Source organism: Coturnix japonica, unplaced genomic scaffold, assembly GCF_054131305.1.
Source record: "Coturnix japonica strain WE unplaced genomic scaffold, WE-NBRP24 Scf049, whole genome shotgun sequence".
Lineage (NCBI taxonomy): Eukaryota > Metazoa > Chordata > Aves > Galliformes > Phasianidae > Coturnix > Coturnix japonica.
The window spans coordinates 1,821,068-1,841,121 of NW_028188952.1; the positions used below are offsets into that span (position 1 = coordinate 1,821,068).

Here is a 20,054-nt window from a genome sequence, read left to right on the forward strand (position 1 = left end):
GGGGATGGCGGGCGGGGATAATGGCGGCACAGCCCTCACACAGCGGAAACACGGAGAAACAGCAGTGCCCAACTGAGTTGCGTGCCTTTATTTGAGTTCGGCTACGATACACAGAGAGGAGGCCGAGGTTATTACAGAGATAACGGCAGACTGATATGCCATAGAGCAGCAGCTGAGTAGTAACAGAAGTTGTTTGCATAAATACAGGCACTAGGATACGTGTAGCTTCACAGCTTTAACAGCATAAAGTACATGGTACAACCTTTTAAATTAGCACAGCGCAGGGTACAGCTCAGCAATGGTCCCACTATTTGGGTACGATCAGACAGATGAACACAGGAAACAGAGACACCCCCAAACCCCACACAAACAACCCACAACCCAGCACAGCTCAGGGAACTGCCCCATATCAGGACAAGGTCAGCACAGCTCCACACCCATGGGCAGAACCGCCCCCAGAGCCACCCCAATCCTTCCTGGACACAGAAATAAGACTAGAGTAGAAAAAACAAAGGGTGAGAAACAGTATTAAATACAGCAGGTAACACGGAACAGCACGAGGTTTGGGTTTTGATTACGTTTCTACTCTGACAGAACAGTTGCTTTACACAGTTGAAGCAGGCAGCTCCACGTCGGTACCAATGGCCTTTATGCATCAAAGTCCCATCTCTGGCTGTGCTCTGTGCAGGCTTCCAGCTTCCCGACGTGGCGCCGAGGCAGCACATCTGACAGTCACATAGTCATGTGCTCCGGTAACACGTAGGATATGTCGTCCCATGGGTGACGGTACAGACCCTGCTTCAGTCTCTTCTGGTCCAGGTAGTGCCCTAAAAGGAAATAATCCCTGTTACAACATTTCTGAGCCTCCTCCTTGCCTTACTTTGCACTGAAGCAACTTTGATTTCTGGATTCCTGCAACCAGTATCTCACAGACTGACACCCCACATGGTCACATTTGCCTTCTGGTTGTGGCACATCCCTGTAGGATCGGAGTGGCAGAAACACAGCAAACTTACCAATGAATCCCATACTCCTGCCCAGTACAAAGATGCCATTAAGAGCTCCTATATCAATATATTCATCTGCTTCTTCTCTGGAAGAAAAACAAAACAACTCAATGTCCATTTGGCCCCATGGCTCCTATTGTTAATTATAGGATCGTGATCCAAGAAAGAAATACTTACCGCGTGAAAGAGCCACAATTCCTGAGTACATCAACAAAGGCCACTCCAATGAATCCATCTACATTCAGGATAAGATTTGGTTTCTGAAGGAAACACACAGATAAAGACATCAGCAATGACAAGTGATGTTCACACGGTCATTTCCATGCATGGAGGCAAATTGAAGGCTGCCATAGTTGTAGACATGCACACCAAGCAATGCAGAAGGTGTGAGCAACAGCTGTGCTTAATGCAGAACGACAGCCAAGCAGCCCCAAACAGGCGTGTCTCACTTAATCAGGGAACATCACCTCCCTCTCCACCACCACTCATGCGCTGACTGCCTCCAGCCACAAGAATCAGCACTTCCAGACCACTCTCATAACAGGTTTGGGCCTGTTCAATGTTTGCTTGGTGTCCAAACGCCTTCAGCCTTATTAAACTTCAGCTGCACTCCAACCATTTATTAAGCTCTGCCATTAAAATACAGTACGAAGCCCAGTCACTCCTCCCCCAGTACGAAGAAGTGCTTGTGACAAGACACATTCCAGCACATCTCACCTTGGAAGTTGTAATTTTTTCTACTTCAAGTGCATAATCCAGCAGCGGCGTGGCAGGGAAATGCTGCTTCACGTAGTCTTTGAGAATCTGAACTCTCATGTCTGGGTTATTGATCTGCAAGTCAAAAACAAGCAGTCAGCGATGTATCTAACAGAGACCCTTGCTTAAGATTTACTGTTTATAGCTTTAGACTTCAGAAGCCTCTGAAGTTGATTTTCTTGCCTTCATTTCCTCCCCATTTTTATCAACAAAAGCAGAACACACACAAGAATAAAGTGCGTCCGATACGCACTAACAGTGTGGTTTTCTTACCGATTTGACTCGGTGTCCAATGCCCATGATCAGTTTCCCTTCTTTCTTCATCTTATTCACAAACTCCATAGGGATCATCCCGCTGTCAAAAGCTTTGCTGAACATTTTAGCTGCAGCATCCAGCGCTCCACCAAACCGGTCCCCCTGGGGGCAAAACACAGAGGGAATTACAGCAAAGAGCTGCAAGCAAAGGTACAAAACCAGCACAGGATTAACTTCCCCATCCTCCACATCTGTCAGTGTGGCAATCATGAAACTAAAGCCAGGTGGGCAACTGGGACAAAGTGTTTCATAACTCAATGCAGTGTCAGTGCACAGCCGCAGCACCTCCACTAGAGATGGCAGAAGGGAAACCATCTGAATCATTACTTCGGTTCTAGAGCAGGTTAGGGAGCCATATAGGGACAATTTGGACAGCAATTTGGCTTCTACAGAGTATTTCTAGACTCACACATGAGACAAGGTAGTCTTGCTCATAGACAAATGGACTACGTTTCAAACCTAGAACAGATAAACCGAACAGCAGGCTTCCTCCAGTGAGTTTTCACTTTCATCAGCTATTAGCACAGAATTTAAGATATTCAGACCATGGATGGACAGACAGGAGTCAGTGCATGGCTCTGCAGCTGTTCCAAACCCTGGTTTATAGCAACAGAACTAGGACTGAGTGGGGCATAACAAAATTGAATCTTCAGTACTTACAATAGTAAGAAGGCCTGAAGTTAGACTTGAAACAAGATCTTTCCCAGCTCTTGCACAGACAATAGTGTTGTGGGCTCCAGACACAGCAGGCCCATGATCTGCTGTTACCATCAAACACATCTCAATGAACTGGCAGGCATACTTTGGCAACCTGCGCAAGAGAGAGACTGAAGTCATTTATTGTAAAGAGAACAGAGCAAGGAGACGCCCAGCGTCAGACTGGGCAGTAACATCTACTTAAGATAGAGGGAGCAGTGGGACCATGCAGCCATCAGTGCATCCTAGTAGCTGCCTTTTCAGAGATCAGTTAAATTAATTCTTTCCACAGGAGCTATTTAGCTCAGGACTGAGGGTCATTTGGCAAACTGAGTCTGTACACGCTCATCTGACTGCTCAGTAAGCTCTGGGGTCCCTGAGAGCAGCACCCAGATTAATACCAGGCTGCACTTCTGTTAAGTGAGGCAATCCAGCTGGTGCCAAAAGTATCTCTAACTACAGCACAATCAGGTGATGGCAGCAAGAATGTGACATTCAGAGGGCTCCCTGCAGGCTGGCTAGCAAACATCTGCAGACTCCTCACACTCCCCAGGGCTGAAATGGCAACTACAATAAGCCAGTAATCAAAGAACGTGAAAAATGACTAGTGGAACTAGAAGAAATCTTTATCCTGAACATGGAGCATACAGTATGAACTTCAAGGTAAAGGGTCTGGGCTTTCACAAAAGCTGCCTCACCTCCTTTGGAACCAGAGCAGACCCAGAACCCCTCCAATTCCCATCTCTTCTTTGAAGACTTCAGTGATTGGCATGCCAGCATAAATCAGTTCCTGACCTCTCTCATCACAGATGCTTGTCATAAAGGAAGCAGGCTTGCGGATCAGACCCAGCTCCTAGAATCACAGCATAAAGATGGGATCTTAAACAATCCTCTTCAGAAACAAGGGGCAGCAGGACACTTAAACTTGCCTTCAGGATAGGCTGTGCAGCCAGCAAGTTCACTGACAACACTATAAAGATGTAACCCCAAGCCAATACCACCATTATCATTTTAAGTGTCCAGAATTATACCCAACATCTTGTCTGGAGCCAATAGAACCAGGAATCAAGTGAAGTAGCATAGCTCACCCTTGCCCAGGAATAATCCATTGGCACGGTTGGAGGAGGAACTTCCTCAGCTGGCTCAATCACTCTTTTTGCCACGAGATCCTGATAGACAGACCTAGGGAAGAATCCCTTTATTAACTTAAGTCCTTGAGTGCCAACTGAAACAGTCTTAGTCTAGACCTTGAGAACCCAGAATGAGCGAAGTACCAAGCAGGACTATATTCCTTATCAGTTTAATGTCAGTGCCCGGTAGCTTTCACCTGCTCAAACACAACTTACTGAATGACCTCTCCCAGCTCATCAAAACTCCGGGGAACAAACACACCAGCTTCTTTCAGGGCTTTATTCTTTGCGACAGCAGTTTCAGAAGCCTGGTTTGCACAAGCCCCTGCGTGGCCAAACTGCACCTACAAACAGAAGTGACATCAGCAAGGAATGTAAGCTGTTTACCTGTAAAACAGTGCACAACTGAGCAGGAAACTGGTCACAACCAGTGATCACACAATCTGCCTTAACTGGCCTAAGAGAACTCTTAGCTGCAACTGCATCTAGGTGGCTGCTCTGGGATCTTTGGGATGCATTTATGAACATGCTGAATTCTTTGGAAGCCTCCAGTGGCAAACTAAAGACGCACAGAAAGCTTTTATTATTGACAGTTCTGCATGATAATCTGCTGTGGCTCAGGTGGAAGGAGCTGGCTTTTTTCCCCTCTCCTGTCACAAATAAACACACCCCTACTGTTGCACATACCTCTGAAGAGAACATGGTGGCACAAGTGCCAATGCACCAGCACACCACTGGCTTGGTGATACGGCCTTCTTTAATACCCCTGCAGATCTTGTACTCTTCTGTGCCTCCAATCTGTAGAGAGAAACATTGCTGAGCTCATTCAAAAGCTCATTTGGTCCTTTCCCACTGAATAATGGCTTCAGTTTCAGAACAAAGTCAATTTATCTTTGAAGTGAGGCTGTATTGTATTCTCAGGCAGCAGAGAAATGGTCCCACTCACCTCCCCGAGTACTACGATCATTTTCACTCCTGGGGTATCCTGATAACGCAAGACATGATCCATAAAAGTTGACCCAGGATATCTGGGGAGAACACAAGGAAGAACGAGAGAAGTTTAATTTCTTTCAGGAAAATTCATGAGACAAGTTAACAGCCACTCTGCCCTTCACTCCCACATCACTGATGGTTCAAAAAGCTTCTCCCATCCACTGCCTTCGAAAGCAGTTTCCTTGTTAGACTCCTACCTGTCTCCTCCAATGGCCACCCCTTCATAGACCCCATCCGTGGTTCTGGAAATTATGTTGTTGAGCTCATTGGACATTCCTCCAGACCTTGATACATAAGCCACGCTGCCAGGACGGTACAGTTTAGATGCTAAGATATTATCGAGCATGCCTCCTGTGTTGCCTATTTTGAAGCAACCTGGTTTGATCCCACCAACCTACAAGAAAACCACAGAAAGATGGAAAGTCCTTTAAAACAAACATGAGACTTAAAAACATCTCTGTAAAATGGCCTCCTGTCAGTGTTTATGCAAAGAACAAACGTGGTAATGTGACCTTCAAATAGTCAACTAACACAGTTCATATGGCTACAAACTGGATGGCGGGATATACTTTATCCCTCAGGGAAAACTGATGGGAAGATTAAGACAGGATGGACAAGAGGAGGAAGGTCATCAGCTCTTACAGTTGCAGGCCCAATGATAGTGACTCCTTTTTTATCGGCTGTTTTGATCAGCTTGCGTGTCAGTGCCTCTGGAATGCCCTCAGCAATAATGGCAATGGTGCGGATCTGCAGCAAGACAAAGAGAGCCATTAGTTACCATACAGAAAAGCTCACTGCACAGATCTGTAACCTGCTGTGATCCTCTCAGCATACTCAGTGCATGGTTTAGATGTTTTCTCCCCCTTGTACATCAGGGAGCAGTGCTGTTCTTTAAACAAAACCAATCACTCTCAGACAGAGGTGCTGAGTTTTCCTTATCACCTGCAAGCTCAGCATTAGGATTTGCTCTACAACTCCAGAATCCTCAAGAGTTCACCAGGAGTTAGAACTGAGGTATTTATTCAGAAGCCGGGAGACCAAGCTGACTTGCTTATACCATCATGGCATAAGAAACACTGGTACCCTGTGCCAGAAGCACCAGTACCATGTTTACACTGTCTATTTTTTCTTGAGTTTCTGCTGGGTCCCTCACTCACCTGTGGATAATTCATCGTTTCCACAGTGCTGTCGTAAGCAGAGCGCAGAGATGCGAAGTTGATGAGAACATCCACCTCTGGGTGCTTCCTCATGGCATCAGACATGTTCTTGTAGACTGGGATCAAGATTTCTTTGTGGCCCCAATAGAACTTCTGCCTGTGGTCACCACTATGAAGGGGAAGATTGAAAAAGCTCTGACTTCTGCTTTTCCAGAAGCCTTAAAGGGATACAACGCATGCAGATAGAGAGGAGTTTACAAACCCCAATTCTCAGACACCAAGACTGACTGGGAGACACTCACTAGCAAGTGAGTATATTTGGGGAGGGACCATACTAACAGCAGAAGGTTCTTCAGAGTATAGAACAGAGCAGCGTATGGAAGGAGACGAGCTAATGGGGACAGAGGCATCCAGCAAGATGAATAAGCTCTCCCACAGTGAAGTTACCAGAGCCTTAATTCTACTCCAAGCTGGAAGACAGAATGAGGCACAGAGAGAGAAATGAATGAGATACATGCAAAGCCGCGTTACTGGACTGGAACAAATACTGGACTGGGGAAAACAAACCAGTATCTGTGGCCAACAGCCAGGATAGCAATGCAAGGGGCAGTCAGTTCCACTGCAGGGGAACAGCCACCCTGCTCTGTGCATGCTGAAGGAGAGGTACCTAGGGATGTTCCTATGTGTTGCCTGCTATGTGTGGTAGATGAACTGGGACTCCTTGAAGGCTGTACTGGGTCATTTAGGAGTCCAGAGTTATGGGCTGTTTCCGCACTGTTACATCTCTAACAGAACATTTCAGGCTTTGCCAGCTTGGCTTGCTCCAGAAAGTCAAGCAGAAACAGATGATTAGCAGATAGCTTTGAACCTTTTATCCCTTGGCTTTCTCCTCAATAAGTGACTGCAGCACTGCAGGGGTTGCTACTCATCTACAGAAGTAGCTGCATCTACAGTTAATTTCAGTACCCTGAGGTTTGCACTTGTTGAGAAGGTATTACAGAGCTGCAATTATCATCAGAGCTGCAGACCAACAGCACAAAGTAATGGACAAGAGAGGCAGAGCTCTCTGCAGGATGGAGGTTGATTAGATATCAGCTATGCTGGATGGCCATAAATACCACAGGAATTAAAACAAGCCTCTCCCTTTTGTGCTCTCATCTCACTGTCTCAACAGCCGGCCAGGTCAGTTGCTCCATTTTTATTCAGTACTTGCTCTTTTCAATAGGAAGACCTTCCCCACCCCTCACACGAGGGGCAATGGAACTGCTTCTGCATCGTGTCTCAGCAGCTATGGAGGGTCAACCTGAAACATTAACTTCCACACCCGTTAGCTGTGGGGATATGGAGTCCTCCTGAAGGACCTGCACACTTCCTGCCTGCTAAGAAACTGCAACTAATACAGGAGAGAGTCAGAACCAGAGAAGCAGGATTCATTTAAATAATTTGGTGTGACTACATGAGCACGATGTGAGACCTGAAACAGCTCAATGGTCGCTGCACAGCATAACTCAGAGCAGCCTGAAATCAGTGACTGAGGGAAGCAGGAAGCAGTCTTCAAAGCCAACCTGATGGTGGGAGGGGAGCACAGGAGAAAGTGTAAAAGCAGCAATGAGAACTAGGGCAGAACTACACTACAGAACAGAGAGTGGAGGAGGAGGAAGCTAACTGAAGTTAACTTAATGCCTTTAATCCCGAACTGAGGGATGCAGGTAGAAAAACAACATTGTTAACACAGGCTACTTACGTGAATGGATAAACCATGGCAGCTACAGAAGGTTCATCCCGGGAACAGACGTAATCAAAGTCCAGCATTCCCTGCACAGCTCGTGTCTGCATTCCCCAGATGATGGCTTTGGTGTGACGGCTGAACAGGGTCGTAGCTTTACCTGCTCAGAAAGAGATTGAGGGGAAAGAAAAAACACACCCCAAATGTTTATCTGTGCAAGATAAAAGCTGAAACTCTGCTAAACGTCTGCTAAAAGCCTCCCAGATAAGCATATTCCCCCTCCCTCCAAACTAGATCCAACAGCTGAGCTGCAGGACGCAGTAACCACACCACCCAAGATAAGGAAGAAGCTGCAGATGAAGCAGCATCCTCCTCTGCCCAGGATTCCAAACACAACAGCCAAGTTTTGGGTTTCACAAAATGGACAAGTGCATAATCCCAGGCTGGGAGCTGCTGTGAGACAGGAGAGATGTGAAGCAGAAATGCCTCCTCCTCGCATCGCTCCCAGGTGGATTTATTCTGCAAAGCTGAAGAGGAAGGAAACTTATTGCATATGGCCTCCAATCTGCAACATCCATGGAGGTTTGCCTCCTGCATTTGTCAGGGTGCCACAGTACGATGGTAGGAAACAAAAAGCAAAATGCAGGAAATGAAAGAGACAGAGCAAAGGAGCACTACATCGCTCAGCTTTTGTTTTCAGTTTTCTGGTATCAGGGTCCAACACAAACCTGATGGCTCTAAGAATTTATTCATAGCCCAAAACTTCAACTTCGAGGGACAGTCACAGGAAAGGCAACAGCTCAGCTAGCGAGGATGAGTTATTGGCTTAAAAGTACATTTATGCCACTTGTCACAGCCAGATGTTGAGTTCCGCCCTTGGACTCCATACAGAGGTCATTTTAAAACCAGCTCTGAGCTGATCCACCTGCTGATCTCAGTCAATCTACAACTGATTTCTTTTAGGCTTTGAAAACAGATAGTCAGCACAAAGGAATAAATAAGATAGTATTCTCCCAGCACTAGCAATACATCAGTCGCCATTTTCTCCAACACAGCACGTTCATGGTAAAGATGCACTGCTACGTGATTTGTGCTGAGGAAGCTGCCTACCTACACCAAGAAAAATGAGAGCCTCATTCTGCTCATCTCCACTCTTATGGTAGGGAAAATAACTGGAAACTTCATCTTGACTGCCTCAGAAGTTCACTCTCATCGAGCACTGAGCTACTGCTTAAGGTCCCAGTAATTTCATTGGGCACAAGCTTTAATGCCTTGTTGAACCGATAAGGTAATAAGAACATTTACTTCATTCATTGACTTTCCTGTGCCCTTCAAGGCTCATAAGCACAGAATCTATTCTATTAATGTTTCCCTTCAGAATGAAGTATTAGTTCTTAGCAATATTTAGTGAGTCACAGTATGTATTCACAGTATGGTAGGGCTGTTTTCCTCTCAGTGGTTTTGGGATGGGAGGGAAGGTGAAGAGAAGCAGATTTGAAATCTGTCCCTCCATCCTCAGGAGGAAAATATTCTTTTGAGAGAAGGAATCTGTGATCTGCACTTCAAGAACAACTGAAATGCAGCACTAACCAAATGCGCTGGCAGGAGGGAATGGAAGGACTAAACAACACTGCAAAATCTTGGAGAGAAAAAACAGCAACAAAAACTGAAAAGTCAGCTGCCAGCAAGGCCAGACACACTCAGGTAGTCACACATGTCCTACCTGTACCAGGTCTTGGAGCTGGGACTGAATCTGTTAAAGAGAGAATCACTCATGCAACAATATGACACAGTTGGCTGTTGTCACCCCACAGGGGAACCTGTGGCACAATGCTCTGCAGCTTCCCTCCTCCCCACAGGAACCTCAGATCCTAAATGTTTCATTACTGCATCACAGCTCCTACTGAACTGACATGGTTTTCAGTGCTGTTTGGAGATGGTTCATCCAGAAAGCTGCAATGTGTACCAAGGAAGCTTTGACTCACCTCGTGTATGAGCAAGGGACAGCATTCTAAAAACACTTAAAATGGCAGACAGGTACTGCAAAAATCACTTCTGTTTGTATTCAGAAAAAGCTTTAGTCAAGTCCACGCTCTTCTGGAGCAGAATAGAACTGCTAGCAACCATTTCTGGACTTACCAAGAGGTGCTGCTGGCTTTGCCTTCTTGGCAGGAGCAATATCATCAGGTTTGGATTCAGAAAAAGAAGCTGTTCTGCTTGGTGCTGGAGTCTGAAAGATTCAGAAGTCAAGTCAGTAAAAGTCAGCAAACCAGACAGGGCTTCCCAATATCAATTTCTGGGGCTGTTACCAGGAGGTGGTTGCCTTGACTGTGCTGCCCTCCAAAGAAAAACAGTTTTGAGATGGAAATATTTCAGTCAAGAGGGAAAACGCCTAAATGACCACATACCCAGCAGGTACAAGAGCCACAATCTTGTTATTAAAGGGTCATATTTTCTGCATAAGTGCAGTGAGAACCAGGGGGCCCTTCTTGGAAAAATCACACAAGCAGTCACGTTTTCCCTCAAGCTTTTAACTGCACAAACTGACAGTGGCTAAAACCTGTTTCTGACACCTTCAGACTGAGGAAGCTGCTTTCAGGAGGCTCCTCACAATTGTTCCCTTTCAAAGAGGGGGTGGAGGAGCTCACCGATGGGCTGCCGCTGGCATTGAGGAGGAAGTTGGCAGTGTGGGCTGCAGTGGGTGGCTGGTTGGGGATAGGTCGGTGGCCAAGTGCCATCCCCACAATCGCAGTCATGTGAGTCTCTGTGCCAAAGACATGGATGGGGATCCCAGTGGTCTTCCCTGTACATGCATACAAGAACAGTCAGCTTTAGGCAGAGGAAAAGGAACCTGCATCTGCCAGAGCAAAGCATTTAACCTCAAAAAGGCTCCAGACAAGGCAGATGGAAGAAACAAGAGATGAGAACAACATTGAAGGAAATGGACGGTCCTTACCAACTTCTCCCATGACACGCAATCCTTCCTGGTAGTTTGGGCCTCCTCTTCGCACAAAGATCCTCACCTCATGCTCTTTCAGAGGACCCTGGTAGTCCTTAATTGCCCTAACAATGCCCTGAGAAAGAAACAAAGGACAGGTGAGCTGTGCAGCCTCACATTAACACTGTCCTCAGTATCACCTCAAGAACTGCAAGAGATGCAAAGTCAGAATTGTCACAACACGACCTGGACAGAATGCTGCCAATACTTCCAAATAGTCTCACCTTAAAAGTGGCTGCTACGTTAGTGAAGTTAGCAATGCTGCCTCCAATGATCAGGATTTTGCCTAAGAGAAAAAACGAGCACAAATAAAACAGCATTAAGAACATGTTAAGAACACAGTGAACCTACACTAGGACCATGAAGTGGTGCAGGATGGAGACCAGTTCTTACCTTCAGGGTGTTTCTCTCGTGTCATGAGGGAGAGAATGGTTTTGGCATAGTCATAGGTCTGTTGCTCACTTGGGGCTCCTGAGTATTCACCATAGTTGGCCAGTTCATTCACACCCCCCAGGTCACAAATAGTGTCGCTATCAAAGAAAAGAAAGAATTCTAGAGATTATTTGTAATTTGTGTCACTACAAAGGCCTTAAAACATCACAGATTCCTGGGAAAGCAGACCGTGGTCGGGCTATCCATTGAGAACAAACTGCTCTCTTGGTGCCAGTCATGATTCACCTTGCTATACATCCTACACGTGATGGGAACTGCCACTTCCTTCACAACACCCCCCTGCACCCCAACCCTGTTACGTTACCTGTAAACCACAGAGGCACCACCACCAGCCACCATGGTCCAGATCCTGCCTTTGGGGTTAAGAATGGTAAGTTTCAAGCTGGCTCCGCTCTTTGCATCCAGATCAGCAATGTAGGCTTCCTGCAGACACAGCAACATACATTATTTAAATGTATCTTTGGCTTCCTTTGGCTAATACCTGCATGCTGTGTTTTTTTTAACCACAGTGTTAGTGGTGCTGGGCCCAACTTCTGGGCTATCAGAGCTGTCACATCCCTTTGCTAGAGCTGAGGGAAGAACAGGACTGCAAACAAAACCTCTGCTCTGATCTCATCTGCAGACCAAGACCAAAGGAAGCATAGAAAACCAAACCCAACACACCCAAGTCTACCTTCTCTCTGGCTGTGCTGCAGCTAAGAATGTAACCACCAAGAGAGCTGTAATCTGGCTCAGTGTGGTATTCCTGTATCACAGGGCACTCGCCTGTTGCACTTTATTGGAGCTCATTAAGATTCTCAAAGACACTGAGGCATTAACCTTCACAGTGACTCGCAGAGGGATGATTCAGAGAGACAAACACTGAACTAATACATTTAAGTGCAAATTGAGTTAAGTGCTGGCATCCAGCAAGCTACATGGAGAGAAATTACTAAATGGACTTTTTGGCCAAGTTACAAAAACCTTTTCCAAGTGATGCATAATTGTAATTAATGAAATGAAAAAGAATCAGGGAAAATCATTTGGAGGAGCAGCAGAACCTGAAATAAGTAACAGAACAATCAGGAAGCGAGTTCCAACAGTCATTAAAGCTGCTGAGAGGCTACATATGAATTTACTGCAATTGGCAGCACAAACCCTGACAACTCAGAGAGGGAAGACTCAGGCGCTTCAAGCACAGCAGCAAAACCCTAAAAGAGAGGGAAGCTTCACAGCTATGGGCATGCAAACAATACAGAATTCATCTTGTAGCCCCCAAGAGAGGGATTTGAGCCGGAACAGGCTGTTACTTGCCTCTGGGTAGGCTTCCCTGCCGAAGGGAGGGGGAAACTCCACATCCCCCCATTTCACTTTGCAGATGTAGTCAGCAGTTGCATCAATCTTTGCAGCCAAATCAAGGATGTAGACACCATCCTTGGTCACTACTGCATTTGGGGGAAAAAAATCAGGATTAGCTGCATTTTGTACAGATGGACACATTATCAATTTGCTCATAAAATTGGACACCAGATCTCATTAAAAATAGCCAGACTCCCTTTGTTCTCCTTTCTCCACATCAATCATTTAGATTTATTTAGCAGAGTCCACTTAATAACAAACTTGTGATCATAGTGACCCACTTCAGGTGCTGTTTTATACTGAGCAGTTCTCATGTGCTTCACTTTGACTTCCCAGCCATTTCAAGGTAACATCTTGTTTGCACCAGGAAATTAGATAACAGGACACTGCCTCCAAGCTGTTTGCATTTCACATTCATTCAATTCACAGCTCTGAGACAAGTCACAACCACTTCTGTGCTTGCTTTGCATGCACCGCTGTCATGAACTACACACAGCAGTGAAGGCTAATCCACATGTTCAGCATTTCAACACAGATGAACAGCAGGTGCCACATGTAGAGTCCCAAAAGTGCTGCTTACCTAATGGATTGATCTCGAGGTACGTGAAATACAGATCTTCATAGAGATTGAACAGGCCACAGATGAAGCTGGCCAAGATGCTGCATAAAAACAAACAAAATTTAATTGATTAAACTCATTAAAGCAGCCAAATATGAAGTACAGCCTGCTGTGCTTCATTTGTATTAGCCTCAAATCCACTTTGTACCAATTTATTTCATTCTCATTCATCCTCTCTGGAAGAAGCCTGGATGATGACTCAAGGAAAGACAGACCTTGATGACTCACCCTCATTACACTCCACCAAACTCTGCTGAGAACACATTTGTAAGCAACTGTCATGTAACTGCTCAGTCTGTCTCATCTTCCTGAGAAAGAAGTGCATCCCTGTCTCTTACTGACAGATCTGCATCCTTGTCAGAACTCAGCTTCCTTAGCTGAGATGGGTAACAGATTGCAGTAAACTGTGACAGAGACAGGCTGCTATAGAGACACAAGGATCAAAATTCAGCGTGCATCTCCACGTCCTCAGAGGTCAAAACTTAGGAAGATTGAGAAGTGCTCCTGTCAAACGAAGGCTGAAAGCACCAGGAACACTCATCCTCAGTGTCACAAGAGGCTCAGCTGAGGTCAAAGAACTTAGGATTAGCCTTCACAAAAGACTGCTGAGAGTTGCAAGAAGAGTAGAACAAGTTTCAGGAGGTGGCATTGCGAATGGACATTGCACTGAAGATGAGCTTCTGGGTGGCTGGCTGTGCCAAAAGCAGGTATGGGAACTGGGCATCTGATCCATACTTACTCCTTTTTATCTGCTGGCGCATGCTGCAGGAGATGCTTCTTCACATCTGACTCGTTAAGCTTCTCATCCACTGCCACAAGCAGCTTCTGAGCTTTGGCATCAACATCTCCCACATCCACACCTCCTTCGTGGTAGAAGAGGACATAGTCTCCCTCCCGAGCAGCATATACACAGACATAGAACTCTTCCTCCTGTACCACAGACCCAGGCACAAGCATTAGCAGTCACACCCAGCAAGCACCTGGACGAAGAGGTGCTTTTATCAGCACCAGGAAAGGAACCTGAGCAGACTGCTAAGCATTCCAATGAGCACCAGCACTGCCCAGACACCTCCCAGGAAGCTTCATCCAGGGGCAACATTTTCTATTTCTGGAGAAAAACGCTCCCGTCTTTCACAACTGACACACTCATCAAGATCCTTTCCTGGTGCAGTGAAAGCACAACTAAGGTAATTACACCCCTCCCAAAACCATGGCACAGAACAAAGATTTCACCAGCGCAAATTGAGACATCCCACATGAAGTGAGATGGGAGATTCAAGGAGCTGCTTTCTGCCTTCCAAATGGATCCCTCTGCTGTGATTTGTAACCTCCTCCCACTGGAGTAAGAGCAACCATGATTATTAATGACTCTTTGCAGGGACTAACGCTGTGCCAGCACGCAGCTCTGACAACATGCATCACTGCCAGCTTCATAACCCACTCCCAAGCACTTGCTATTGCCACTATGTCAAACCATCTAAGCCACACACCAGTCAGAGAAGACTGAGAAGGACTTTCAATGCTTTCATTGGAATGCCAACCTGTTTGTGGGGGACGAAGGGCTCAATCAGAAAATTCTTCAGGATTCCCTTTGCATTAGCAATCTGTAGGCAGAAAACAAGGCAGACACCAATAAATACTTGTCCAGTACCCACATTTGTGAGAGCAGAAGGCAAGCTTAAAGAATTAACACTACCCCAGATTAATCAACTCCTCCCAAACACCTTTCCGTCGTGTTTCCAGGCAAATCATCTTCCCTACAGCAAGGTCTCAGGAACCCAGAGGTGCTTTCCTGCCATCCAAATCCAAAGCGTCCTGGCACAAGGGACGTGGCTGTGGTAGGTACCACTGCTCTTAAGGACACTGCTTCAGGAACCAACATGGTTGCTCACAGCCCCTTGGCACAGGTTTCCCTTTAGATGCGATTGTTGCATGGTGCTCAGCAGCCATTTCAACACCCAGAGTTCTTCTGATGGGAGGCACACAAATGCAGTTGCCCACTGTTTCGTAACAGCCTCCAGGCAAATCTCACTGGCTCAGCCGCCCAGCCCCATGCTGGAGCCAGCAGCAAATCAATCACAGCGGGGCAAGGCCACCGTTCTCTTGAAGCAGAAGAACTCCTGAATCGTAGCAGCTGGGATGGCAGGCACTTCTTTATCATTAGCACTGCAGCAGCATTCCCAGGAGAATAAATATTACAAGACAGCACCAGACTAAAAAATGGACTTGAAGTAACACCCAGCAAACAACCAGAGCACTGCCTGGCTACAGGAAGAGGACAATTTGATGACAGCATCTCCAGAGCTGTGCCAGCTCCTGCTAAACTGCACTGGCCCTTCACAGCAGATGGCAGCAGGGGCACCAAGTCACCACAGTATGTCATTAATGGTGCTTATTTACCAGGAGGAGGCTCACATGCACAACTCCTATTTGTTCTGGCACACCTTCCCAGCCCCTGCAGGACAGAGGGATGCCTGCAGACTTTCTGTTGCTGAACGCCACTCACCGTGGTTTCTTGGCCCAAACGCTGCTTGAGCCAAACCTTCACCTGATCCAGAGTGAGGTTAATTCCAACCAGCCCCAGCTTCCCACGCCGCTTGATCAGCTGATCTGGCTTCACCACTAAACGCTGCAGCATTGTGCAAGAGGGATTAGAGAAAGAATAATGAGAAAGTCAGTTTGGTTGAGAGATTCTCCATGGATGGCAAAGCAAAAAATTCAGTAAGCTTTATACAGCAAGTGTCCTCTTCATCCCTTGCTCTGTGCCTACTGTGATACAGTTGTTAAGTATCTCCTGGTACAACACACCTGCCTTCCCTTTCCTCCCAGCTCTGCACATGGAGGAGAGCTGCCTTGTTTCAACTCAGAGCAGACAAACCCATAAGCAGAGCCTGAGGTCACCATCAGTTCAGGGTTTTGGTGGTGGTGCTTTGGTGTGTTTTTCTGGTGAACTTAACTAACTCTTTCAATGCAACTGTTCGGATGGCATTTAGCTGCTCCCTTTCTGCAGAGCCCCACACTGAACAGCATCCAGTATCCTACCCAGTTTGAAAAGCCTTTGGAAGATACAACAAGCACTTCTCCACAAGTGGAGGCTCACCATCAGAGCACACACACACACCACCAGCTGCTTACAGCAACAGCTTCTGCTGTCAGTCCATCCTCCACGTGTGGGACTGGTTGGGTCCTTGGGTTGGGTCTGGTGTCATGCACATTTCAATCAACCAATAGTACTTCCTTATAAGATACCTACAGAAGGCTGTCCCCAGGTAACAGACTTATCCCTAGCTTGCAAGTTTTTGTTGTTGTTTGGTTTTTTAGATAATCAGGCCCTCTTGAAGGCGATAAACCTTGCCTCAAGGGTATTGCATTTCTTCATCAGGGTTGCAAGCACTGCAGGGCAGCAGCTATGACCAGCCCTTCAGGAAGGTCCCAAGCACTCAGCTCTGCTCGCACACTGAGCCCTGCCCTGTCCAAAACCAGCCCCCAGGAAGGGGCAGCGCAGCCCTTACCTCACTCAGCAGCCAAGGATGGTCCTGGGTGAGCCGGGCCCAGTCGGTGTCCGGGGTGACACGGGCATATTTGAAGCGGTTCTGGATGGCAGAGGACGTGCAGATGTACTTGTACAAGAACTCCTTCCCCGTCTGCTCGGAGATGGCTTTGGCCGACATGGCTGCCTAGACTGGATTGAAAAGCAATTTGTCAGAGAGGCCATCAGCAGAGGGCACTGCTGCCAAGGGGTCACTGCTGACAGAGGCTTGAGCAGCAGCTCGTGCTGCATTATGATGGGAGGCCGTCATTGTTCCCCACGCACAGCCATGTAGCAGGAAACACAGAAACAAACAGGACAGCTCCTGGGAGAGCTGCAAAAGGCACCACCATGGGAACGAAAAGCTGCTTCAATTCCAAAGAACACAAAGTATCTGAACAAGGCACTGAAGGCCAACGAAATGTCCGTGCTGCCACAAAGTAGATGCCCCAAAGGACAGGAATCCAGAAAGGAAGGAAAGGCAACAAAGTCTAACGCCATGCTAACACCACACTAACACCACACCAGAAGCAAAACACACAGTGGTCTCACAAAGAAACCTGTAACGTGCAAACAGAAATGGGCAGCCGCATCAAGATCCTGCGTGTTGAGTGGCCTGCAGACCCGGCTTCACTGCTTAAAGAGCAGCCAGATATTCACCATTCAAAATCCTGTCTGCTGCCAAGTCCTTTTCTCTTTGTCCTGCAAAGGCCACAGGACTGCCCTGAAATGACAGCATTAGCAGATCTGTTCGACTGCTGAACCTTTATCAGAAAGAGAAGGTTCTGCAAGAGGCAGAATGGTTTAAGCACTAGAAACAAACTACAGTTTGCTGCATCCAGCTAAGAACAATCTCAGGCTGGTTGCAGAGCTGGTTCACAGCTACCCTCCATTAATAATGGATCAATTTCACCTCATTACTCTGAGACAGCTTTTTTCTTAATTAAAAGGGACCATCTGTGCACCAGGGAGGCATTGACCAAAGGTGTACAGCTTGATTACACAGCTGGCCAAAAGCTACAGAAAAAGACTGTCCAAAGCTCTAAACGCAGGGACAGTGAGTGGCAGGGCTGTAAAACACACACCTTGTTCTGCAAACAGACACAGACATTCAGCTCCTTCAAACAGCATCCCAGCACCTCTGCCTTCACAGCTGCACACACATCACACTGAGCCACCACAGCACCCAAAACCCTGACTGCAATTTTCAGTCTTCCAATGACCAAGACATAATTGTCTGCAATGGCAGAGACCAGACCCAGTGACCCGGGCTGTGCTAAAAAGAGAAAACCTGAAGATTATTGGGCAGGAACAGATGAATATGTCAGGATCTGTGTGTGTGTGTGTCATGCTGGCTGTCCCATGGCAGAACAGCCCACGTTTTACATTTCCCAATGCATTAGCAAGTCTTTAATCACATCCCTCCTGTGTTTTTTTTCACTGCTCCAACTCAGCCTATCTCATGGGACAGACAACGTGAAACAAATCACTTCAGTCTGCTGAGCTGTGAAGCTAAAAGATCAGCAGATAAAGGTCCTACAGGGCATCAGCAATTCCAGTCCCTTTGTGTGTGTGTAGGTCCTCCATCAGCCAGAGGGCTGTGAGCACAGCAGACCTCATTACCAGCTGCAGTGCAAACACCGAGCAGAGCTCTGACTGCTGAGCTGAGGAACTGAATCCCTGCGGTTCCTACACAGTGAGGCAGGGCTCAGCCATCCCAGGGGGACTTTACTGCAGCACACAGCCCTGACTGATGTGATGGATGCTCCTCTGGAGGACAGCAGGGTGGGGTGAAGAGCAGAAGATCTGTTTTCCTATACCAAATGCAGAGCATAACATAATGTTCTCCCCCACTGATTCACTCCCAAGACACCGCTCTGTTCACGACTCATTCATTAAGGCTGACCCACAGTTCTGTGACTTCATGTGTCCAACGTTGCAGCTCTGCTGAGCAGAATCACGCCGGGTTGTGGATTGACCAGAAGATCGCTGTAAAAGTGAGTTCTTTGTGGGCGTGAGTGATCTCCACAAACGATTTGTGTTCATTTACCGAGGCTCTAAAACAAACAGTTTCTCTGCAACAAGTCAGAGACCTCCCTAAAGATCATCCGCAGCCAATGACGTAAATAGTGCTGGTTTTCAACACGCCTGGGGCAGTAAAAGATTTGGTTCAGATCCAAATCATCCAACTCCAACCGTACCTAAACACGGGGAGAAATGCAATCCCACCCACCCCATGAAGATTTCACTCTCCCTCCTCCTGGGGATTTTAAGCCACGCAGTAAAGCAACGTCCTCCCTTCATCCCAGGTCATTTATTAACACAGCTCAAGATCAGCCAACATTTCCTGCCCACAGCAGCACAAACAGTTACGTCAGCATCCACCTGGCAAACACGCTTTCATCAGGTGGCAGAGGGGCTGCAGAGGAGAGAACCCACAGCAGCCAACTCCACGGGTCAAGAAGCCTCAGTGCTGCACGTTGTGAAACTGCTGGCAGCGGGTGGGAGTGATGCAAGCTGCTGTCACTCACTGAGGTGGTGAACACGATCCCTACAGACCTTGAGCCTTCAGAAATTAAAGAGCAGCCAAGGAAAATAGCAGATTACGAACCTATTTCAGCCAGGTTAACGGAGAGCTGAGGACTGGCCCCAGATGTGCTGCTTCACCCCAGTGCCAGAAATGGGATATGCAGAGTTCTGCCTTTAAAAACCGATTTAACCTGAAACACCGGGAGGTTCCGCGTGGGTTTATTTCCCCATCGCGGGGGAGATGGGCAGCAACCCCGGGCAGGACTCGGCTCTATCTGCTCTATGGGCTCTGTCAGCTCTATGGGCCCTATCATGAGTTCTATCTGCTCTGTGGGCCCTATCATGGGCCCTATCTGCTCTATGGGCTCCATCGTGGCGGCCGGGCCCCGCTCCCCTCATGGCCGGGCGGACATCCCGCCCAGGCCGGGCACCCTCAGCCCCGCTCGGTCCGTGCCCCCCCGCCCCATCCCCGCCCCCACCTGCTCTGTCCGTTCCGTCCCGTTTCACTCCGTTCCGTTCCGTGCTCTCCCCGCTCTGTTCCGTTCTGTTCCGTCTCGTTCCGCCGCCGCCGCCTTTTGTTCGCTGGGACGCGGCGCTGCCTCCCCGGCCCATCGGCCTACGGGCTCCGCCGCCTCCCATTGGCTGCCGCCGCCGTCACGTGTGCGTTGCCTGAGCGCCGCTCGAACGCCCATTGGTCGCCGCCGGTGGGGCGCGCCCGCGCGGCCTTGTGGGAGTCGTAGTTCCGCCCCTCGCCCCGCCCCCACCCCCCGGTACCGGCACCGAGCGGGGACACGGGACGATACACACA

At 47.7% G+C, this 20,054-nt stretch overlaps 1 protein-coding gene across 4 annotated transcripts; it reads right to left on the reverse strand.

Annotated features, from left to right (window-relative positions):
* Positions 1-73: 73 nt before the first annotated feature.
* On the reverse strand, positions 74-19,859 carry ACLY (ATP citrate lyase). Of its 4 annotated transcripts, none has more exons than XM_015885633.3 (29): positions 19,726-19,859; positions 16,701-16,870; positions 15,695-15,817; positions 14,730-14,792; positions 13,928-14,118; positions 13,150-13,229; positions 12,525-12,655; positions 11,536-11,654; positions 11,172-11,308; positions 11,003-11,064; positions 10,737-10,854; positions 10,429-10,583; positions 9,920-10,010; positions 9,504-9,533; positions 7,799-7,940; positions 6,055-6,223; positions 5,540-5,644; positions 5,095-5,291; positions 4,851-4,932; positions 4,592-4,702; positions 4,121-4,248; positions 3,863-3,956; positions 3,473-3,627; positions 2,739-2,889; positions 2,037-2,180; positions 1,725-1,838; positions 1,185-1,267; positions 1,017-1,093; positions 74-827 (listed from the first exon to the last, which is right to left on the reverse strand). In XM_015885633.3, exons 2-29 carry the CDS (start codon positions 16,857-16,859, stop codon positions 733-735), a joined length of 3,306 nt encoding a protein of 1,101 aa, XP_015741119.2. In that variant the 5' UTR covers positions 16,860-16,870; positions 19,726-19,859; the 3' UTR covers positions 74-732. The 4 variants fall into 4 exon arrangements, with proteins under 4 accessions (XP_015741119.2, XP_085388740.1, XP_015741120.1 ...); XM_085532614.1 differs by having other exon boundaries at positions 11,536-11,650; positions 12,521-12,655; XM_015885634.3 differs by lacking the exon at positions 9,504-9,533.
* Between the last annotated feature and the right edge of the window lie 195 nt (positions 19,860-20,054).